The 24,578-nt window shown below is 39.2% G+C and overlaps 2 protein-coding genes across 2 annotated transcripts; one reads left to right on the forward strand and one right to left on the reverse strand.

Annotated features, from left to right (window-relative positions):
• The first annotated feature begins 56 nt into the window (after positions 1-56).
• On the forward strand, positions 57-21,206 carry UFSP2 (UFM1 specific peptidase 2). The gene is made up of 12 exons (XM_055315737.1): positions 57-145; positions 3,357-3,425; positions 6,106-6,289; positions 6,574-6,640; positions 8,923-9,080; positions 9,454-9,646; positions 11,288-11,434; positions 14,441-14,605; positions 14,828-14,952; positions 16,504-16,580; positions 17,478-17,602; positions 21,049-21,206. Exons 2-12 carry the CDS (start codon positions 3,362-3,364, stop codon positions 21,133-21,135), a joined length of 1,392 nt encoding a protein of 463 aa, XP_055171712.1. The 5' UTR covers positions 57-145; positions 3,357-3,361; the 3' UTR covers positions 21,136-21,206.
• A 79-nt stretch (positions 21,207-21,285) lies between these two features.
• On the reverse strand, positions 21,286-24,376 carry ANKRD37 (ankyrin repeat domain 37). Its single transcript, XM_055315740.1, has 5 exons — positions 24,239-24,376; positions 23,887-24,039; positions 22,515-22,606; positions 21,759-21,962; positions 21,286-21,520 (listed from the first exon to the last, which is right to left on the reverse strand). Coding segments are annotated over exons 1-5 (477 nt in total). The 5' UTR covers positions 24,266-24,376; the 3' UTR covers positions 21,286-21,519.
• Between the last annotated feature and the right edge of the window lie 202 nt (positions 24,377-24,578).

Here is a 24,578-nt window from a genome sequence, read left to right on the forward strand (position 1 = left end):
CGTCCCTCGACGTTCCGCGGGGCATGTCGGGAGTTGTAGTCCGCCGTCCCAGGCTCCGCCCCTCGTAACGCCACTTCCGGGCCAGCGCGCTGAGCCCTTGGGCTGACGTCGGCGCCCCCTTCATCACCGCCACGGAGCCCCGGTGGTGAGTACCTGTGCTCTCCAGCGACCCCCGCGCTCCCCCTCGGACTTTGGTAGCAGCGGTGGGGCCAAGCCCTTGGAAGGAGCTGGCGCTGGCGGGGCCCGCGGTGGTCTGGGCCGGCTTCCTCTCGGTCGGCCCCAAACAGGCTGGACTAAATGTCCCGACTCAGCGGGAAGGGGGGCGGGGGGGGGGGTGACCCGGGCGGCCCGCGCGGCCCGCGCCTCCTCCTCCTCAAAAGCACTTCGAGAGCCAGGTGCTATTTGGATTCCTCAACGGTTTGAAGAAGTGTCAGCCCGGTTCTCCTCCTAATTGCTCAGCCGGGGCCCTCCAAGCCCTATGGCGGAGGTAGTGTCCTTCAGGGATGCTTTTCTTTGCACCCTGCGCTTCCTCCCAAATTCACGTCTCCAGCTTTTAAAGCTGTGTTGCGAGCTCTAGGTCTGTTCCCACTAATTGCACCTTCACTTTGGAGAACTCGTATGTATTTCAAACTCAGCAGGTTCAAAACTGACTCCCTGTTTCCCGCCTCTCCCTGCCCCCCCTCATCCCACACACCCGCTCTTCCTCCAGTGAGCCCCATTTTTCGTGACTCCACCGTGTTGTGCAGACCGAAACCCTCGAAATCATCCTTGGCTATTCCTCTTCTCGACTTCTGAAGAGCTGAGCGATAATCAGCCCCTGTGCATTCTGTTCACTGCGTGGCCGGCAATGGTCACTGACTCTGCCCCTGCCATCCCCGTCCTTGCCGCATCAGATCCGAGCATCTGCGGGGGGCGGGGGGGGTGTCTCTGAAGCATCCTTAGCATCCTTTACAGCAGATCTTCCCCGAATCTGTGCCCCTTAGTAGAACAAGTTCTCCATCACCGCCCCCCCCCCGTCTTCCCTTTGCAATTGTTAATACCCTTCACATCTCAGTTTAAATTTTATTTCGATCTTGGGCAGCCCGGGTAGCTCAGCGGTTTAGCACCTGCCTTGGGCCCAGGGCCTGATCCTGGAGACCCGGGATCGAGTCCCATGTCGGGCTCCCTGCATGGAGCCTGCTTCTCCCTCTCCGCCCGCCCCCCCCCCCGTGTCTCTCATTAATAAATAAATAAAAAACCTTGGGGATAAAAACATTTAAATTTTATTTCGATCTTTTGTGGGAATCTTCACATTTCTGTGAAATAGTGGATTTTTGCCATTTTACAGAAGAGTACAAAGGTGATCAGTTCCGTTGTGCAAAATCATACACAGTTACATTTGCTCCTGCCTGTCTTTTTTAACTTTTGTCGTCGTCTTCAGTATTTTTCATGGTCATTAAAATTTTTTTGCTCCAGACAACCTGGGCGGCTCATTGGATGAGCATCTGCCTTAGGCCCAGGGCCTGATGCCGGGGTCCTGGGATCCAGTCCCTCACCCGCCTCCCCGAGGGAGTCTGCTTCTCCCTCTGCTCTCTCTGTGTCTCTCATGAATAAATAAATTTTAAAAACTATTTTTTGCTAAAATGGCTGCCTAATATTTGTATGGTAGTATTGTTCTTTATTTAACCAACTTCTTATTGATTAACTATTATTTAGGGGGTTCCTTTTTTTTTTTTTTTTTTTGCTATGATGAACAACAGTGGACAACATTGAAGTTAATATTTTACGGAACTTTGATTATTTCCTCAGAACAAATATACAGAAATAGAATTGAGGCAAAGGGTATGACCTTTCAACAGGTTAGAATTTCTGGAATAAATAAAAGCAATCATCCTTTAAAAAATGTGGCAGGAGGCACCTGGGTGGCTCACTTGGTTAAGCATCCAACCTTGATTTCAGCTCAAGTCATGATCTTAGGGTTGTGAGATCAAGCATGGAGCCTGGTTAGGATTCTCTCCCTCTCCCTCTGCTCTTTCCCTCCCTCTAGTGTCTGTCTGTCTGTCTCTCTCTGAAAAAAAGAAAAGTGACAAGGGTATTGAAAAGAGAAAAATAGTAATGGTACCTACTTCATGATGTTCTGAGGCAGAGGGAGAAACAGGCTCCACATAGGGAACCTGGCATGGGACTCGATCCCAGGTCTCCAGGATCATGCCCTGGACTGAAGGCGGCACTAAACCACTGAGCTACCCGGGCTGCCCCTGTTCTGAGGATTTTTAATAAATGTCCAATCCCTTATCAAGGTACCTTTTACATTTTATGAGATCAGTAATTGTTAGTACTTATTCACTTACTTCAAAATAGGATTCTTACTGTGTAGTGTGGTTCTTCAGCCTGATTGAGACCTATTTTTAGTATCTGATAAAGTCTTGAAACCTCTTAGATGTTCCCTTCCTCTCTCTTTCCCCCCTCAACAAAATGATTCCTGTCATTTGCCATGTCATCAACTACTTGAAATTCAACATATAAACCCGCATTAACAACTACTAAGAGATTCCATTTTACAAGGGCTTTTCCCCTTTATAAGTTGCAAGCATTTTCCTCTGCCATTAAGTATTCTTCTAAAGCATATGTGTTTTTCATAGCTGCATAATATTCATAATTGTTTTACTAATATCCTGTTGCTGACATTTAGTTTAACATCCTTTCACCTGGATCTTTGTTAGCTTCACAGATTTCCTCAGACTCCATTTCTAAATACAGAATCACTAAGCCAAGAATGTGAATATAAGACTTCTGAGTCTTATGGCCATAATTGCCCTGTGACCACTTCTACAGTTCATATTCCCATCATTAGTTTCCTCTCATTGTCTTGACCATCAGTGTCATCCTATTAGATTCAATGTTCTTGTCCCATTCTAAAACTAGTTCTTTACCATTGATGTTTTCCTGTCATTCTTAAACACATTACTAAGATTGTAACAAAATTTGTTTAGAATCTTTGGTCCTCAGCCTTTTCACATTAGAATCACTGGCATAGGGAAGCTTTGAGATATCTCTATGCCTGGACTCTCCCCAGATCAATTGATCAGAATCCCTAAAGCAGGATATGTAAGAATACTTTTACACTTACAGCCCAAGTGTAAGTAATTTTAAGCTCCTCGGGTGATTTCAATGAGGAACAAAGATTGAGAACCCCTGATTTTGAATTTAGGGTGTTTTATTTTTCTGCATAAAACAAAATCAACTCGTGAAATAATTTTTAGAATCAGAATTAACTAATGCCTTAACCCAAACTCAGGTAGAGTCTCATTTGTATGAGGATAAATTTATTTTGTTTTACAAAGGAATTTTGATTCTGTTTGTCTCTGTAATTTCAGAGGCTATGGATATACTCTTCAGAATAAGAGGAGGCCTTGATCTAGCTTTTCAGCTAGCTACTGCTAATGGTAGGTCTGACCAGAAAACTCTCCTTTTTTATTTTAAAGTTGATGATGAAATATACTGGGAACTTTTTCATTTTGCAAATGAAACTGAGTGAGAGATAGGATAAATAAATGAAAATCATAGTTAGTAAGCTCTAGAAATTGGATTTAAACTTAGGCACTGTGTTCCAGCACCACCACTAGCCTGTGAGGCTCCTCTGTACAAATTAGAAAAAGATGTCCCCTTTCTTAAAAAAAAACTTTACTGCCCACTGGCAGAAAATTGTCAGAATATATATAAATATCCACACTGAGCACAATGTAAATGAGGCATGCAGATTTGTACATTGCACACTTGCACCTATACAAAATTCTGAGTCCCCAGAACCCACACTGTTGGAAGTTATGTTGTTTTAGAATGATATATGAATTCTATGGGAGAAATATCAGCAGAGTTTGTATAAAGCAGACTCTAGGATGTCTTCCTCTTTCTGACTTGGGCTAAGGCCACAAACAGAAGTAAAGAATATCAGAGGAGGAAGATGAGGAACTGTGTTTGAAGGTGTTTCATTTGAGATGCCAGAGTATATCAAGTGCAGATTCCCAGCAGGCATCGGGTAACTTGAATCTGAAACTTAGGGGAGTGTGGTCAGGCCTAGAAAGAGAATATCTCTGAGGGATGATCATTAACACTGTGATAATAAAATCACTCCTGAAAAGTATGATCAGTGGTGTCAGAAACCACAGAGAAGTTCAGAAGGATAAGGAATGAAAAGTGCCAGTTCCACTAGCTGATCATCATTTCCTGGCCCCATGGAAATAGGAAAGGAAAGAATATAGAATGTTCTTTCTGACTCATCCCTTCATGCTAAATAACTTGTTCTCAGTCTTGGTGCATTCTAGTCCCCACTCCTGATGAATGTAAGTATATCTCTGGGACAGAGACCCAGGCATCAGTAAGCTTTCTGGCTGTTTGTAATGTGCCATCAAGATGAGAACCAACTTACAAAGACTAAATCAAACTCATTTTCAAGTCCATCTTGTCAGTAAAGTGTAGTTGTTCACTAATGTGTTACTTGTGTGGTTAATGCCTTATATTTCCCAACTTCATATAAATTGAAGATATACTTTATTATGTATGACCTTATTGCAAAGTATAATTAATCCATTAGTAGATATAATAATGTAATTTCAAATGTAAGCAAGACCTACAATTCTTTCTACCAAGTAATTAATTTATATGAGTTTGTCTTCCGACTTGATTATATTCCTCCTACAACATTAAACTCTTTCAAACACTCAATGAAGGGAATCATTAATGAAAAAATATAGAGAAAGGAGGTGCTTAACTTTAAAGACATCACAATTTTTTTAGATTACTTTACCTCTTGGTTCTTCAAGGATATACAGAAGATAATCCAGGAATTATGTTTGTCTTTTTGTAGTGCAGCTAAGAATCTTTAAATTTGGCTTCTAAAACATACCAAGATGTCTTAAAATCTAACCTGTTATAAGTATTCTTTTCTCTACCACAACCCTGAGGTATTTATTTATCAAGATTTCAAAGTGATAGTTAAATAAATATTTTAACCACAAGGTTAAATAGGTTTAAGATTTAAAAATATAAAGCTAAAATAAATATATATGTATTGTCTCTTCTTGAGCCATGAAAATGTTTTACATATTCCAAAAATTGCAGTAAATTAAAAGGAAATCCCCGAAAATGAAGTCAAACAAGTGTCAGGTTAATGACACATTACCCAAAAAAAAAACTATGACTTTAGAATAAAGTACTTTGGTTGTACAGTCTTAGTGGGATGTAGTCCAAAGAGAAAAACAACACCAAAAAGATTTAAATTTCATTCAACAGTTTTACTGCTCTAAGTTATATGGTATTTTGAAAGTAATTGGTGTCCTCATACATTGCTGGTGTGAATATAAAATGGCACAGCTCCTTTGGAAAACAGTTTGGCAGTTCCTCAAAAGGTTAAACATAGAGTTACCCTGTGACCCAGCAATTCTACTCCTAAGTGATCACCTAAAAGACTTGAAAGCAAATATGCACACAGTAACTTGCACACAAATGTTCATAGCATTGTTCATGATAACCAGAAAGCAAAGAAACAATGCATGTGTATATCAGCTTATAAATGGATAAACAAAGTGTTTTGTATCCATTCAAAAGAGTATCATTCAGCCATAAAAAGAAATGAAGCACTGATTTATGCGACAATATGAATGAATCTTGAAAGTATTATACAGAGTGAAAGGTAGACTGAAAGGACACATACTGTGTAATTACATTTATAGGAAGTGTCCAGAATAGACAAATCTGTAGAGACAGACAGTATATTAGTGGTTGCTGTGGGTAAGTGTCGGAGGAATGGGGAGTGAGTGCTGATAAGTGTCAGGTTCTTCTGAGTTGATGACTGTTCTGAAATTAGATAATCATGATTGTAAAACCTTGTCAATATGCTAAAAGCAACTGAATTGTATACGTTAAAAGGATGAATTTTATGGTCTGTGAATTTTATCTCAGTTTTTTAAAAAGAAAGGCAAAATGTTTTTTTCATATGATTGAATCCAGAGACTAGTTCACTGGGAGTCAATTTTACTATGTTCTACTTTCATGTGTTTGGAACCATTCATGTTGAAAAGTTTAAAATTTTTCATATTAACTTCTATTTATATTTTTATAATTTAGAAATATTTATCAAGAAAGCACTAAAACATGTGCTGAGTGACCTGTCAACCAAGCTTTCTTCAAATGCCCTTGTGTTCAAAATCTGCCACAGTTCAGTGTACATATGGCCAAACAGTGATATTAACACCATCCCAGGAGAATTGGCTGATAGTTCTCCTTGTAAGAGCATAATGCGCTTTATTCAGTGAGTATGTTTGAAAATTGCTAGAAATGTTTTCAAAATGTCATTTCTTACTGTAAACATCTTTGTCGGGCAGCCCGGGTGGCTCAGCGGTTTAGTGCTGCCTTCAGCCCAGGGTGTGATCCTGGAAACCCGGGATCGAGTCCTATGTTGGGCTTCCTGCATGGAGCTAGCTTCTCCCTCTGCCTGCTTCTCCCTCTGCCTGTGTCTCTGCCCCCCTCTCTCTCATGAATAAGTAAATAAAATCTTTTAAAAAAAATAAACATCTTTGTGTATTAAACGTTTAGCTTTGAACAGGAAGAAGACACAAAACGAAAATTTATGAGAAAGAAAGACAGAAAGGTACCAGACATGGTAAGCAAGTCACCTGTCTTCTTGGTATTAAAAATATATAATCCTTTAATTTGAACTGGAGTGATAACTGAGCGATTATATAATGCAGCTCCCTTATTTTTTACAGATCAGATTATTGAGGTCCAGAAAATGACTAATCAGAGGTTCTATCTCTGTTGTACTCGTCTAAGCTTTTGTTCCATATTAATATGTATCTCAGTACATACCTTTTTGGGGATGCTTTCTTTGCTCCCACAAAAATACACAGCTCGAGAATGTTTACAAATTACTTAAAATAAATAAAAAGGAATCATCCTGAAACATGACAGTGACACATTATGCTGTGAGAGAGTAAATAATACAGAATTTACTTTTCTTCACATTGTTCTTAGATCTGCTTTTTAACCAGTTATTGAGGACCTGCCAGATGCTACAAACTTGGCAGATCCTGGAGGTAAAAAATGGAGCTACTTCAAAGGAGGAAGTTGTATGAAGTTAATATGACTACAGTGCTTTTTTAGACTGTTATGGGGAAATAGGCTGGACATGATGTTAGAGACGTAGGTGGGGGCCTCTTCAGAAGAAGCGGAACTAAGCCAGTAGCTATGGTCATGAAGAGGAGGGAAGGGATACAAGAGATATTTAGGGGATAAAATGGATGATACTTGGAAATGAACTGGATAGGGGAATGACCATTTTCTTGCTCTGGTAAAGATGATGGGGAAAGCATGAGGTCAGTTTCCATCATGAGACATCCACATGACCTGTTAGATTTACAAATATGGAACGTACGAAAAAACACATGGGCTGTACATCAAATGATTTCATAATTACCAGTAGTTGGAGCTTGACATTTTGAAGAATACAGGTCAGTTATCTTGTAGGATGTTCCTCAGTTGGAGTTTGTTTTAGGTTTCCTCATCATTAATTCAGGTAGTACTCTATTGGTAGGAATAAGAAGTAATATCCTGTCCTCTTCAGCACATGATATTAAAGAGGTGTGTGCTATCAGTCTGCTCCTAGTAGTCGTCATGTTAACTCTGATCTCTTAACATTGTGTCTACTGGTTTCCTTCTCTGTGAGGGCACTATTTTTTTCCCTTGTAAGTAGTATCTCGTGGTAAGATACTTTGAGCTATATATGTGTGTGTGTATATATATATATCCTATTCCTCACCAAAGTTTTACCCACCACTTCCAGTATCAACTGATCATTTTTGCCTGAGTCCAACATTAACCTGATGATTACAAAGTGGTGATTTTTCTGTCATTTCCTTCTACATTTATTAGATGACATTACACCATAAAGAAGAGTTGTTGTTCCCTATTTATTATAGGCATGGAAGCATGGGTTTCTATTTTATGCAATGAGTTACAATCTGTTACTCTTACTGGTTATTTGGATGCTCACATTTTCCAAGATTTAGCCAATGAAAGCTTCTTCAAGCTGGCTCCAATGTCCTTCTGATGCTATTTTTGAGTACTTCCTACTTTCTTCCATAAGATGTTCTAGGCACATCATGTACTGTCCATGTTCCAGCTCAGGAATCAGCCATTTCTCCCAGGAGCATGCACATGTATACATACATACCATATGTATATTCATACACACACACACACAGTACATTCCTATTTATTTATCTAAATTATATTTCCAATTCTACTTCTCCCTCACACAATTCATAACTTTTTGCCAGTGAGAAACATGGCTTCCAGTATTCTCAATGTTTTGCCAGATTTGTTCAAAATAGAAAGTATTTTCTGAGTGGTTACTCCGTACCACTGCAAAATCAAACCTACTAATGGTGTTCAGTGTATGTTTATAGTTCTCTGTCTTTAGACCATGGGTTTGTAATTCTAATGTATTTTCTAAAGTTCCTTTGGTTTGTGGTTATTGTATCTTGTTTTTGATTTTTTTTAAGTCTGTACAAAAGCAGAATAATATATGAATCCTGGTGAACTTATACCAGTTTTAATGTTTATCAACACACACATGCTCTCTCTCTCTCACAGCACACACACACACACACACACACACACACACACAAATGTTTAAAAGTATATTTATCAACACATGGTCAATCTGACTTCATCTTCATCCTCACTTACCCTCTGCCCCTCCTCAGATTATTTTGAAGCAGAGAAGAGTTTTTTTTTTTAAGATTTGTATTTTTTTTAAGATTTGTATTTTTAAGCAATTTACTGTAATACAGCTTTCTGTGGCCCTTAAAAAGTCCTTTTACTCGCCTTTTATATTTAATGTTCAATGTGCTAAAAGTTGACTATTACTGTTTATCTTTATAGCACCAAATAGTAAATATAGATCTTATGCTGGAAATGTCAACCTCTCTGGGAGCTGTAACCCCCATCATTGAAAGAGAAAGTGGAGGACACCACTATGTTAGTATGACTTTACCTGTTGACGTAGTTCTATCTGTTGCTCCAGAAGAAACATGGGGAAAGTAAGTGTTTTGTTCTTCTACTGGCACATTTAAATAAGCACTCCTCCCCAGAGTATTCAGAGCCCATTTTTAAATATCATGTAGGCATATCCAGGATTGTTGTTATTTTTACTATGATTTATTCCTTGTTTGTTATTAAACTGAGTCATCTAGTAATTAAATGTTTATTTGGAGGAAGTAGAGTAGTATACAAACCTATAGGGTTTTCCCTTTAGCTACACAGAGAAAATACACAGTTTACTTAACTTTGCATAATTTAATAATCCTGGTCTAATCAAGTTTTTTACTGTATTTGGGTTATCTTAACTCTCCACTCTCATTTATCATGGCCACTATAACTTGTGTTAATTCACTCAAATATTTCCCTTCACAGAGTTCGTAAACTTCTAGTTGATGCAATTCATAACCAACTAAGGGATATGGAAAAGTGCCTTTTGAAACATATGAAAGGAACATCTATTGTGGTTCCTGAACCACTGCACTTTCTATTGCCAGGGGAAAACAATCTTGTAACAATTTCATATCCATCAGGAATTCCAGATGGTCAGCTGCAGGCTTATAGAAAGGTAAAACCAATACATTTATTCTTAGAAAACCTATGACCATCATTCATTTTCTATTAAACATTTCTAATAAATGGAAATTTCTTTTGTGATTTAATATGAAAGTAGAATCAGACTACTATTTTTACATGTTACTTAATTTGTGTTGATATGTAACTTTTTAAAAAGTATATTAATGAAAAAATATGCTAAGCCATATGTAACATTTTGATTTCAGACATTCAGTGTAGTTCATATGTTCTGTGAAATTTTTCCATAATGAAATACCAAAATGAAAAGATGCTTACATGCCTGGAGCTGCTGCTGAGTGTTTATAAATAAATTCCTTTTCCCTTCTGTTACTTTCAGATTTGTGAAAGAGACAAGATTACAGTTAGAGAAGGAAAGTTAGGATTTATAGCTAATTCTGTCAGACTTATAATAATACTTCATCCCCCACCTTCCAGTATTATTTGGGTTTTATTAGAGACATTTTGAAAGAAGAATGGTCAACATTCAAAGAACTGAGATTTATTAATGAAATGACTGATATTGGAGTACATATCTTTTATGTATGGTCTTGCCTGGCACCCATCAAATTATACCATGGGAGCGTCTTGCTCATCTGTCCCTGGGAGGAGGTGGAGTACTGTATCCTTCAGCATCGTCTGTTAGTGCTGGTAGAATTGACCTACAAAGGCACCAGATGGTCCCATTCCAACTGAGAGAGGACTTAGGAGATACGAAAAAGAAAATGTCAGGCTTTACAAAGGAACGGTCATGTTTTTATATAGTTGGGAAAATTTTACACGTTTTAAACGTGTATGTGCATTTTAATTTTGATGCCATATTTTTGGTTTCCTACCACCAATTTCTCCTCCTAATTTAATCCCCACCACTTGTATTTGTTAAGTACTCTAATCATGACTTTTCAAAATACTGTCATGCAATTCTGTCATTGTTAATTATATTTTACTCATTCACAAGGCTGTTTCAAAACCAGTCTTTAGCCTGAATGTCTTTTAACAGACTGTGTTATAGTAAATAATTAATTTGAAATCATGTTATTTTTCACTCGGACAAATTACAGTCAACCCTTGAATAATACAGGTTTGAACTGCAAGAGTCCACTCATTCACAGATTACTTTCAATAAATACAGTACAGCACTGTAAATGTATTTTCCCTTCCTTATAATTTTCTTAATAACATCTTCTTTTCTGTAGCTTGCTTTATTATAAGAATACAATATATAATATATATGACGACAAAATATGTATTAATCATTAACGTGTATGTTATCAGAAGGCTTCCAGTCAACACTAGGCTATTCATCTTTTGAGGAGTCAAAAGCTAAATGTAGATTTTCGACAGTGTGAGGGGTCAGTGCTTCTGTTCCCTGCATTGTTGAAGGCTCACTGCATTTTCATTTTTCCTGTGTTCCCTTCCAGTTTCTACCCATATCCGTGGAAAAACATTTATAACTCTCATTTGGCTTTAGTTTAAATCTCACCCTCTTTGACCTTAGTGAATTATAAGTGTTTGACAACTTTTATACCAATATATAGGTACCTTTTTTATATATCTTTAGTTTGAGTTTGTTTACTGACGAGCGAGGAATCTAAATTTAACTTTTTCCTCTTCTATTGATTCTGATTTCATTTAGGAGTTACATGACCTCTTCAATCTGCCTCATGACAGACCGTATTTCAGAAGATCTAATGCCTATCACTTTCCAGATGAACCATACAAAGATGGTTACATTAGAAATCCACATACTTATCTCAATCCACCTAACATAGAGACTGGTATGGTGAGTTTAATAATTATTTATGGAGTCAACTGATCATCAATGTCAGTGGTATTTTTGTTTGTATCCAGTGGAAGTTTTAAGGATCGATTCAGAATGTATGTCGTCTCTAAAACAAAATTTACCATTCGTTTCTTTTAATAATCATTGCCTAAAATAGCAGTATTCACAATAGTCTAAAAAGATAGGGAATAGATAGTATGTACCACATTTTTCCTACTAAAATCCCATTCCCTAATTTATTTAAAGGCTTATCCCCATTTATTTTCATTCTGATCCTGAGAAATCACACTAACTGAAGAGCATTTTCTCCCCAAAGCATGTTACTGCACAGCAAGTACCCAGGTGCAAGTGGTGAATCCTCACTAACGGTAGCTCAAACAAGAGTGGATTGGCGGAGCGTGGGGAGGGGTTCTTTAAGGGCATCTCTAGAACAGGAAGAAAGGATCTGCTAGGCATTCAAGAACAGGAATACTTGCTCAGCCAGCCTCTTAGAGCAGAGCAGCCCTGTAACTGGCAGCCTCCTGTCTCAGGTCTCCACTGACTCTTTGGTGACATTTCTGCTGCTTTCCAGGGGAATGCTTTGATCCTGACTGGCTTGCTTTTACTCTGTGTTTTCTCAGCCTGTTTACTCATTGTTTCCAACTGTTTCTTACCACCCTCAAAGCTGCTCACTGCCCATATCACTTCAGCTTCATTCCCACCCCATACTGCCTGATTCACTGTACCTCTCAACTTCCATTCCCAAGAGGAATTGTCTGTTACATCGTGGCATTTATTCAGTATCTGCTGAGTCTCTATGTGCTTTGTAAGGAAATCTTAAGAATAAAAAATGAATATATGATACCATGTCTACCTAGAGGACTTAGGGGCTCACTTCTAGTCCTGGCCATCAGAGTGCACTGAGGACAGCACCTGTATCTGCAAGAGCTGTGGACAGACCAGCTTCCCACGGAGAGACTCAGGCTGGGCACTTACCATTACATCCGGACAGAGGAGTCTCTAGTCAGCATGTCAATGATACTAAATCCTTTCATATATTTTGCTTATGCAGGAGGAAATCCTGGGAGACCTCTTCCTGGTTAAAAATCTTGCTCTGTCACAGTCCTAGAGTCACAGAATACGCAATGCAAAATGTAGAGTCTCTAGCAACATAACTCTTGATGGCTTTCTAGTAGATGATTGCATAGATGTCTTCTCTCAGACTGTATTTGGAACTCCTCTAGATAGGGTAGGTGTATTTATGTAGGTATGTGTATATGTATTTTTACTAATTTCTGACTCTTTTGCCGACTGGCAGAAACAATTTTTATATGATACAATTTTTATATGAATCTGAAATTCATTGAGACATGGGCATTTCCTGTGAATGCTATAGAAACCAAAAATGTGGTATTTAAAATGACAAAAATGTATTCTCTCAGTTATGGAGGCCACAAGTCTGAAATCTCTATCAGTAGGCTGAAACCAAGGTGTTAGGGGGGGCCACACTCCCTCCAAAGGCTTTGGGGAGAATCCATCCCTTGCCTCTTCCAGCATCTGGTAGCTGCCAGTGCTCCTTGGGTGCATCACTCCCATCAGCCTCTGTGGTCACTTTGCCTCCTCTTCTCCTGTGTCAGATTTCCCTTTCTCCTCCCTCACAAGGATACTTTGTGGTTGCATTTCAGGCCCACCTTGGATAGTCCAGGAAAATTCCCCATATGTTAAGATCTTTAACCACATCTGCAAAGGAATCCCTCCCACCCTTTTTTTTTTTTTTTTGCCTTTTGATCAGATAAGGTAGACTTCACAGGTAGACTTTTGATCAGATTAGGAGATAGATACCATTTGGGGACCATTTTTCAGCCTACCACAATGTTCTAGTTATAAATTTTCTGTGTGTGCTTGAGAATATATTGTCTGATTGTTGGGTAAGGATTCTATATCTGTCCATGCCTCCTCTTACCTAATTTTTTAAAAAAATAATACCAGTTTGTGGGAAAAACATTTTAAAAACATATTCTTAACTTTATACTACAAGAAAGAAGTTTTATGACCTTGGCCTTTATTTAAGGATATTTAAATAGCATTCCTGGGCTGTAATCAATGGCAGAGTTACAAAATTGGAGAAATATTCTTCATATATCCCATCATATGGCCCCTTTGTTCATTCTTTTATTCCTTCCTCCTTTCATCATTTATTCAACAAACGTTTATTATCTATTGACCATTTGCCAGACCCACTGTAGAAGCTTGGGCCCAGAAATAAATAAGATAGTATTTGCTCTTATTAAACTCACATATTAGTGTGGTTAAGCAGAGATTTAAACAGTAGTAAGTGTCAAGTGGTGCTCTGAAAAATAAATAAAGCAGGATAGAATGACAACCAGAGCAGGAGATGGGTGGTGAGGGGGTAAGTGTGCCATTTTTAGGCTGGGTGATCACAGAAGGTTGAGCAGAGACCTGAGTGAAGTAAGGGGCAGAGCTGCAAATTATTTGGGAACAAAGTGTTCCAGGCAGAGGGAACTATAAGGCTTTGACATTAGATTGCCCCTGGTATACCTGAACCTAAAGCAGAGCAAGCAACAGGGAAAGTGGTACAAGATGAAACTGGAGAGGAGGCCAGAGGGCAGGACTTGCCAGGCTTTATAGCCTATGGTAAGGACTTGGAACATTTAATAAAAAAACAAGAAAATGGGCAGCCCTGGTGGCTGAGCGGTTTAGCGCCGCCTCCAGCCCAGAGTGTGATCCTGGAGACCCTGGATTGAGTCCCACGTCGGGCTCCTTGCATGGAGCCTGCTTCTCCCTCTGCCTGTGTCTCTCTTTCTGTGTCTCTAATAAATAAAACATTAAAAAAAAAAAAAAAACAAGAAAATATAATGTTCAACTGTAGTTTTCTGAAGTCATTTTTGTAAGGAACTAAGGTTAACTGTCAAGTTCTGCAAACAGTAAACTTGGCTTGGATGTGTGTATAAAATATGTGTATCTATCCTAAGTTAATATGTTACTATATTTCTTCTTTTTATCTAGATTTATATGGTCCAGGGTATCTATGGCTATCATCACTATATGCAGGATCGGATAGATGACAATGGCTGGGGCTGTGCTTACCGATCTCTGCAGACAATCTGCTCTTGGTTCAAACACCAAGGCTACACAGAGAGATCCATTCCAACACACAGAGAAATTCAGCAGGTACAGAACATGCCACTTAAAGTTATAATCAATTGTACATTTCATTAGCCTTAATATACTATTAATAATTATGGTATATACCAATATGGTATACCTCATGGTATAGACTTATTTCTGTTTTGAAGGAAAAAAATATACTGGTAATCAGGGAAGAGATCCTAATTATAGTTTTTTAATAGCTGTCTTGTATATGGATCTTTTTGTGTTTTTAAATACACAAAGGCCCTAGTTGATGCCGGGGACAAACCAGCAACATTTGTTGGATCACGACAGTGGATTGGATCCATCGAGGTACAGCTGGTACTGAACCAACTGATTGGTGTAACTTCAAAAATATTGTTTGTCAGGTGAGGATACTTTAAGAAATTAGTGAAATCCTTTCAAAACAAGTTTGTCATTTTATTAAAATAAGAGGAAAATTACATATTTCTCTCTTTTCTCTTCCTCCATGCTGTTTTTACTTCCTCTCCTCCATGTTGCCTCATTGCTTTATAAATCTCATTTTTAAACCCTAAATTTTTTAGTTATTTTTTAGAAGACTTTGAGTTGATGAATAAACTTTGTGATATATACTTGCAGGTTGTAGGCTTAATTTTAGCCAGGAAGAAGAAAACTTGGAAATATGTCAATTTTGACTAGAGTTACAGAAAATCAGCTTTTTTTTATCCTTAAGTCCTTAGAAAGTCTTGAAAGAAGAAAATCAAATTTGATCTGTGACTGCTCTTTTTCTTCTTAAGATGTCAATAAGCTAATAATGTGTCAAAGTAATATAGTCATTTTTTCCCAATACAGTTTAACCATAATTCTAGTATTAAAATATGAACATGTGATCTCAGAGCCCTGGGATTGAGCCCTGCATCAGGCTCCAAACTCAGTGTGGAGTCTGCTTGAGATTCTCTCCCTCTCCCTCTCTTCCTCCCCACCCCTGCACTTACTCTCTCTAAATAAATACATCCTTAAAAAAATAAAAATAAAAAATGAGCAAATATTAACTAAATTATATTGATTTCTATGACAATAGCTAGCTTATTCCTTGTTAGTGACCTTATGTTTTAAATAAATTTTCTATTATAATAATCTCAATAGATATAGTCACATTATCCTTTTTTGTCCATGTGATTATGTCCAAGAACATATGATTTCACAATTGCAGTTTGGATTTTCTGTGGAAACCAGAACTAACAAATAAATGATAAATTAAGTAGTGAAGCATATGGTGATGAAAGACTGAACATTTTGGCACATTAAAATTTTGTATGGTACTAAGGATTAGTACCACCCAGCACCTCCAATCTAAAAAATAATCTCCTGTTATCTGGCTATCTTTCTCTCTTCTCAAGAGTACAAATTGTATAGGACATTGTACTTGAAATGCCAATAATAATATGTTGTACTTGAAAACCTATTGCAGTTTCCACTTTGGCGTCACAGATAGTGTCTATTTTAGTCCCAAATCTTCTGTCATGTAGACAGGACAGGGGTGATTGGTCACAGTCTAAAGAAGAGGAAGTATAGACTTTGTCTGATGGCAAGAAGACAAGAAGAACCCAGGACTTAAAACTCATTCTTCTGAAATTAAATCCACACATAAGAGCCCCGTGGCCATTGAGGTGACCACTTTCAGTCTTCCATTAACAAGCAAAGAAGCAAGGTTTTCTAGCTTGCTTTTAGTGGCCTAGCACATTTAGTGGCCTTAAATACTTAGAGAGGTTATGGTGTTTTAAGTTCTTCTCAAGTCAGTTCCCTACTACTTAATATTTTAGTTAAATTTATACGGTTTTTTTTTTTCAATAACCAAAAAACAAAACAAAAAACAGTAGAAAACAGTGGCTCCCAAACTCCTTATTTGACATTAGTGTGAGAAATTGTTCATCTGACGGAAAATGATTTCTTTCTAGCCAAGGTTGTGAAATGGCCTCTCAAGGACGGGAGCTGGCTAATCATTTCCAGACTGAAGGAACTCCAGTCATGATCGGTAAGGTGTTTTGGACCTCTTGGGCTCTTTGAGTAAAGGGGAGAATATATAAAATTTATTGTTAATATAAATAATGTCATAATATTAGTCATTTTAAAACATTTTAAAATTAGCTTTTATACCGTTAATACTGATCTCTGGATATTTATTTTTCAGTTTGCAAGGTGGGAGGAAAGTTATAAAAAAGATTGTAATAAACAGAAGTAAAAGCTGAGAAGTGCTAACTGTTGAAATTAAGTCAAGAGCAGTATAGAAAAGAGGCCACTCAATTGAGCCAGTTAAGTCATGGTGTCTCTAGCTTGGCTGGCTATGTAACATTATATAAATTGCTTCACCTCTCTGGGCTTTATTTGTAAAGAGGATCAGATTCATTGATCTAAACGCTGATGATTTTGTGAAGAATAAGACTTGATCTGTGATGACAGAGGGCAAACAAACACTGGAATATAAAATATGCAGGCAGACAGATTTTAGCAGAATATCAGAAAGACCTGAACAGGGAGGTGGGCTGTCCCACTGGAGGTACTCAGAGCAGAGGCAGCATTGTCCATATGCTGAGAGAGGCATCACAGCAGTGACTGTGATCCTCATAGCCCTTTCTAAATCCAGTTTAGGTAATTCCATGGATATGGCAGTGGAATATAAACCTGCTATGATTACAAATATGATTGAATCTTTTCTGATTTTAAAGATATAATTCTTTAAAATATCTTCTCAGAGTATACTGGACATTATCTGTGGTCTTTAGTAATATAAGCTAGTCTATTTTAAGGTGTTAGATCAATTAATTGGCAAAATAATCTTTTTAAATTGAAATTGAATAGGAAGCTGAGATTCATATATGCCTTTTCATATTTCATATATGCCCTTTCATATTTCATATTTCCCTTGCTATAGGAGGAGGAGTTTTGGCCCACACAATACTAGGAGTGGCATGGAATGAGATTACAGGGCAGATAAAATTTCTGATTTTAGATCCACATTACACAGGCGCTGAAGATCTGCAAGTTATTTTGGAAAAGGTAAGTATCTGTTTAACACAAATTTAGATGCATGGCAAAGAACCTGGAAGAAAAGGAGACCAAAATGACCATTAACAGAAAGATTATAAAGCAAGGGCTGTGAGCCACACTCGAGGTATTTCCAGGGCTGTGAGTAGTATCCGTCTAGATAGGGAGGACAAACCAAAAAAAATAAAGATAGGATAAGAGGGAACTAACATGAATTGCAGAGAACAAAATTTAGATTTATGAAGACTTTCTTAGTTATTAAACTTAATGGAACAAAGAGTTCATATATTCCTCTGGAGATGTTACAGCTTTGCATAAACAAATGTATTAAAATAGAGTGGATTAAATAACCTTATAATTGTATTATTAGCCAAAAGTTAGATATTATGGAGGCTTACCTACTTTTAATTTATTTACATGTAGTTTAATCTCATTCTATAATATTTGAATTTGAGACAAATTTAAGTATGTTCATTGATACTAATAATATCAGTGAAAGGAGTTATAAATGTAACTTAATTTATAGGCAACTAATTCTACATGTGAAAACTCATAGTAGGCAAGTATAATAAGACTTAATTAACTTGAATTTTAACTTCTATATTCTTTGCCAAATATATTAAAATCACAAAGAATGCATACAACTTTTTCAGCCACAAATCAAGGAATTTATCGTACTCTTACCCACTACCCTTCATTTTTCTCATGTTGTCACTTAAGTCAATATCATTAATACCAAGAAATAGCTTTCTCTAAACTCTGAAGTTATAATTTAATTAGGTCCTTTTTTTAAAAAAACACAATTCTTGGGAAATTACGTGGTTTAGAATTGAAATTCATTGGTGAGACACTTTCAGAAGTTGAAAAGAATGTAACTGCATGAGGTTACCAAAGCCCTAAGGATAAGGGGTTTGAGTATGTAAAGAGCTTTGGGGTATGTATAGCTGAACTCTTTATAGGCCAGTTTAGTATTTTACCAGCGATAAGACTAGAAATACTAACAGGATATAAATGTGTCCTGCATTTTTCTTTCAAAACATTTGGACTTTTAAATCTATGAAATGTTTTTGGCTAGTACATGAAAATGAGATCAGTATTTATTCTCTTTATGTAGCAAAGTATCCACCTATTCAGCATTAAGTACCTAATATGTGCCATCCACTGTCCAAGGTAATAGGGGCATTACAAAGGTCTTTAAGAAGCTCTTAGTCTAGTGTAGAAGACAGAAGCAATCTAAAAAAGTATTCCCAAGAAAAAAATATGGTTATCTAAGGTGGAGTTCACAACAAGGCTGATGCCTACTGCCTGCTCCCCCTACTGGGGATCCCTTAGAGACAGTGAAAGGACGTCAGACATGTTTTCAGAACTAAGCAGTCTTAACATGATTAGAGCTGTCGAAGAGGTTTGGCTGGAGGGAGAGGCAAGAACTAAAATTGTGAGCCAGGCAGAGAAAAAGAGCATTTAGATTTGATCTTAGAGGCAATGGGAAGCCTTAATCATTTTAATTAAAAGTGTGATATAGATCATAAAATTACTGCTTTCTGGCTGGTTAAAGGAACTTTGCAGTACATGGAAGTGTGTAGGTAGTGTTTTCTGAAGCAGTTGGATAGAATAAGGCATTGTCCTGGATTACTTTCTCTGTGGATTGTACTGTCCTTCTTTGCTAGTTCTATTTCTGAAGAATTTTCAATGTTAGAAAACCCTTTGCCCTGTTAGCACAAGGCACCATGAAGCCAAGGCCTGGCCATCACTAGAACTATTGACTCCTCACTTGACTCAAGAATCTAGAGCAGTGTCTTATAGCCTGGGCTGCTATAACACCATAGCCCAGGTGGCTTAGAAACAATAGAAACTTATTCCTCACGGTTCTGGAGGTGGGGAAACCCAAGGCACCAGCAGATTTGGTCTGGTGAGCCCCACTTAACTAGTTCACAGACATCAGTCTTTTTCACTGTGTCTGCACAAAGTGGAAGGGATCGGGGACCTTTCTGGGGCCTCCTTTAATGAAGGCACTAATCCCATCCATGAGGGCTCCACACTCATGACCTAGTCACCTCCTAAGGGCCCCGCTTCCACATACCATCACCTTAGGTATCAGCCATTAGGTTTCAACATGAATTTTGGAAGGACACAAACATTCAGTCTAGCAAGGGCCCCGTAGGGAAAGTTCTGCCTCTGAGCAACCTGTCTACCGTCTTGTGGAACTTTCCCATTTGAAGTTCCCAGACTAGTTGCCTCAAGAAAAAGAGCATGGCTCCTCTATCTACTCTCATCAGTTTCTGGTTTGGGCACCCTCTCTACTCACTTCTCCTTAATGTAATTTGAGTCTGGTTACGTGGAAAAGACCTAAAAGATTAAAACAGATAGTATAAGCCTTTATTCATCCAGAAGAAAACAGATTTTAGCACATTAAATTTATTAGAAAAGCTTTTGCTAAGAAAGATAACAAAAAAAAAGTACGTATAGAAACAGGTCTCAAAGTCAGAAAAAAAAACACAAATTTTGTGGTTACATGGGAACAAGGAAATAGGACTGATGGAGGATTTGATTTTTACTTTCATTTGAACTTTTATAATGTGTATCTTGTTTTTGCAATCAGAAAACCACAAAACCTAAAGAGCATCTCTAACTCAGCCCTCCAATCTCCACACTACAAAATAAAGCTAACATGCTATCTTCTAACACGTAGAAACCATAAACCATAAACTTCAGCTCTAGATCACTGCAGAGTACACAGCAGCTTCAGAGTTAGGCGAAAGAGTAAGACCACAGCACTTGTCACTCACTGGGTGGTATTTATTTTAAGAGTTCTGTCTGGCCTCCTCACAAGCAAAGCATTTCATTTCGGAATGCTAGAACTCAGACTAGTCATTAGCTGGGTCTTTAAGAAAATTGACGGCCCTAGAGGAAATTTGATAGACTTTTGTATTCACAGTGAGATTTTTGTTTGAAAGTAATTTTCTCTGCTGGGGAAAAGGATGGAAAAGATTGGAAAGTGGAAGGACAGTGAAGGGCAATTCAAGAGGCCAGCAGATTTCTCCCTGCCACATTTCCTCGTAGCTGAGATGCACATCATGATCCCTAGAACAGCCTTTAATGGATCACAAAAGCAGATTGCCCATTCAGCTATTTATTACCTGCCATTGGCTACCAGAATCATAAAACTTGGAATCAATAAAAGTGTGGTATCTGGAGTAATGTTACCATAACGAAGCTTTTTCTTTTTTTAACATTTCTTTGGTTAAATACTATAGAATTGACATTTTTTTTTAACTCTATCTGAAATGGACCCAAGTATGTTACTTTTCTGTGCTTTATAGAGTTCAGATCTTTGAGTTATATAGATAGAGTCTTTTCTGGGATCCAGTTGACAGAACAGGATTGTAAAATGTTACTATTTTGATCATGTAATCCTATAATTTAGTAAAAGGTTTTCCTATCCCTTCTCCCAAATCTAGGGCTGGTGTGGATGGAAAGGCCCAGACTTTTGGAACAAAGATGCTTACTATAATTTATGTCTTCCTCAGCGACCGAATATTTTTTAAAGTATCCCAGACTCAAATACTGTAGTAAAGTTGTATTATAAATTTGTTAATAAAGACTAAGTTTAACTTCAGTTAAATCCTGGGTGTAGTCTTGATGGTTTAAAGTACAAGTTTTTTCAAAGGCTGTAGATACTCCACAAAGAAAAGTTTATTCTTTAGACATTCTTTAATAACTTAAAAGACAAAAAGCACACACAACCAAAATATTACAAGCATGTAAAAACATGTATTCTTAAATGTTATCTTCACTTAGAAGAAAGTTTTCCTCCTTCTTAGAAGGAGTTGGGAGATACACCTGGTGAGCCAAAAGCCATAGCTTAGAGCTGAGCAGTAGATCTGTACGGAGTAAAGGCTTTCTTCAGAACTTTTCAGAACCAACATGAATCTGTGATAAAACATAGTGACATTAGAAACTTTTTTAAAAAGCCTTTCTCCCCATCCTTCCATCATGCAGGATGATTTCCTGTTTCTAGAATCAGCAGTAGTTACTACAACCAGTATTAAAATTGTTCATGAAAATAAAAAGATACACTGAAATAAGACTGCCAATATCTAAATGAAAAAAATTAACTGTGCTGAATAAGCAATCCCCGAGGAAGGAAGAAAACAACTGAGTTACATACCAACATTTCCTTTTTCCAGTTGTATTTTCTGCACTTCCAAAACTTCGTTTCTGTCTAAGCACTGGAACACAGTGATCTCTATTGGATCGGTCACTCGATTTTATTGTCTGCATACATTTAATTGTTGTAAGAAACTTGGCACATTCTAGAAATCCACATGCCCACGCAAGATCTTCAGCTGTTTGCCCATTCTTATTACATAAACTGAATTTAAGACAAAAATTGAGTTACATAAAAATTGACAATTGTTTAGCCTTTTTTTTTTTTTAAATAATCTCTCTCTACAAAAGAGCTTTGGAGTCATACAAATGTTGGTTTCAGAATACAAGTAGTAAAGGAATCCAAGAAATTCCAATATCCCCTCCTATTGCATGCTCAGTGGCTAGCACAGAGTTCAGCACAGTGAACATTCCATTTCTGAATAGATAAAAGTGTGTTCTGTGCTCAATCTAGTAAGTAATACTCAAAGGAAATCAATATGAACTTTTATAGAAGGGATTATCCCAAACCAAACCTAAGATGTAATACTGTCAGATGAAAAGAACTTCACCTCCGATTGCTAAGGATCCATTTTTTACTAAAATTTAATAGTATTAGGTATTGTTAACAGCCTAAGTTAACATTTAAATAACTAAACGGTCAATTAGGCAAGCATCATTTTTTTTTTAAAGTACATAATTATGCTTCAGGAGTCAGGAGTCTGATTAGCTTAATCCAAGAAAATGTGAAATTTGAAACCACTGACTTTATACTTACTCAATCTGGGCATCACTGGCTACAAGCAGGCTAAGGCATTCCAGACTTCCAACTTTTGCTGCCTTGTGTAGTGGTGCTTCTCCAAAAACATCCTTAAAGATAAGACAGTACATTCTAGCCTCTCCCCAAAACAATTTCTGTGGAAGGTGGCAGGGGAAGTCTAATGACTGTTTAAGGAAGCCAGTGAGAACTACATTGTACTGAAGTTTTTTACTTCAAAAAATTTTTTAATAAAGTCCACTTTGTGTTCTGTCAAATGCAAAATTTCCATAAATAAAAACACATGCAGCCACAGCTCCATACATTAAAATTTAAGTGAATAAAAGTGAAGTAGAGTTTTACAGAGGTAAAACAGTTTACAATTTATTTTTTTTTTAAATTTTTTAACAGTTTACAATTTAAATTCACCCTACTTTACCGGTCGCCTGGGTGGCTCAATGGCTGAGCGTCCGCCTTCGGCTCAGGGCGCGATCCCGGGGTCCTGCGATGGAGGCCCACATCGGGCTCCCCCGCAGGGAGCCTGCTTCTCTCCCTCTGCCTAAGTGTCTGCCTCTGTGTGTGTGTGTCTCATGAATAAATAAATAAAATCTTTAAAAAAGTAAAAGTAAATAAATTCACTCTACTTTAAATTCAATATAAGATCGTAAAGTTCTGCAGAAAGCTCTCATGGTTATGAGTTTGCCTCACAACCGTTATTTAAGTAATTACTGTACTGACCCTTTTAACCTAGTCATGTAGCAACTGCTCCCTTTGAAATAAACTGTAGACCTGTGTGCGCTGTGCAGTGTGGCAGCCAGGAGCCGCCGGTGCCTAACGAGCACCTGAAATGTGGCCAGACCAATGTGGCCAGACCGAGCTGAAACGGGCTGTAAATGCAACATACATACCAGGCAGGTCTGAGAAGAAAACGGAAGATGGGGGATCCCAGGGTGGCTCAGCGGTCTGGCGCCTGCCTTTGGCCCAGGGCGTAATCCTGGAGCCCTGAGATCCGGTCCCACATCAGGCTCCCGGCATGGAGCCTGCCTGTGTCTCTGCCTGCCTCTCTCTCTCTCTCTCTCTCTCTCTGTGTGTGTCTTTCATGAATGAATAAATTAAAAAAAAAAAGATGTATGCAATGTTTTTTACACTGCTTGCATATTGAAATATTTAGGTAAATTGAGCTGAGTCATAACTTTGGCTTCCTGTTCCACCTTCCTAACGTGGCCACGAGAAAATCTCACCACGGAAGCGTCTCGCTCGAGTATTTCTCTCGGGCACCTGGGCCACGGGCTGATGGAGGACGAGGGCAGCAGCAGCACTGGGGCGCCGGCAGCCGTCCGTGCGGCGGTGCGTGGAGCGGGGGGCTCGCGGCCACGGTCCGTAACCTAGTTACCTGCTGGTTGAGGTCGGCGCCGATCTGCAGCTGCCACAGAAGAAAGCAAGCAAGGCCGCCACCCGCGGCCAAGTGGACCGGCGCCTGCTCGCAGGGGTCCGGCGGCGCGTTGACCGAGGCCCCGGCCTCCAGCAGGTGCTTCACGCCATCCACCTGCCGGGGCAGAACCGCAGCTCAGGCTCCCGCTCGCGCTCCGGGTCCCGCTCCCGCCTCGCCCGCGGCTGCACGGACGCCCCCACGCCCCAGATCTAACCCGAGGCCTGACCCGGCCGCGCTCGGCGCCCAGTCCCCTCGCTACTGCCCCCGACAGACAGACACACGGACCTCCCGAGAAGGAAGGGGCGCGTCTCACCTCCGGGTTGCAGTCCAGCAGCTGCATCTTCCGCCTGACGCAGAGGACCGGAGGCCCTGGGCCAGTGCAGAGCGGCGGGGCAGTCGCCGCGGACCGGGAGGTACGAGTGCGCCGCCGGCCCGGAGCCGGGGAATTTAGATTGCCCGGGCCGCGGGCCGCCCCCGGCCGCCGCCCCCGCCCCGCCCCGCCCCGCCCCGCCGCGCGCCCTGCCCTGCCCGCCCCGCGGGAGCCGCACGTACGCAAACACCCGCACGTGTCGCCGCCCGGCCCGCGGGGGAGGCCGGCGGGGGAGGCCGGCGCAGGGCCGCCCGCTGATTGGCCGGCCGGGAGGCGCAGCCCC

Source organism: Nyctereutes procyonoides, unplaced genomic scaffold, assembly GCF_905146905.1.
Source record: "Nyctereutes procyonoides isolate TBG_1078 unplaced genomic scaffold, NYPRO_anot_genome, whole genome shotgun sequence".
Classification (NCBI taxonomy): domain Eukaryota; kingdom Metazoa; phylum Chordata; class Mammalia; order Carnivora; family Canidae; genus Nyctereutes; species Nyctereutes procyonoides.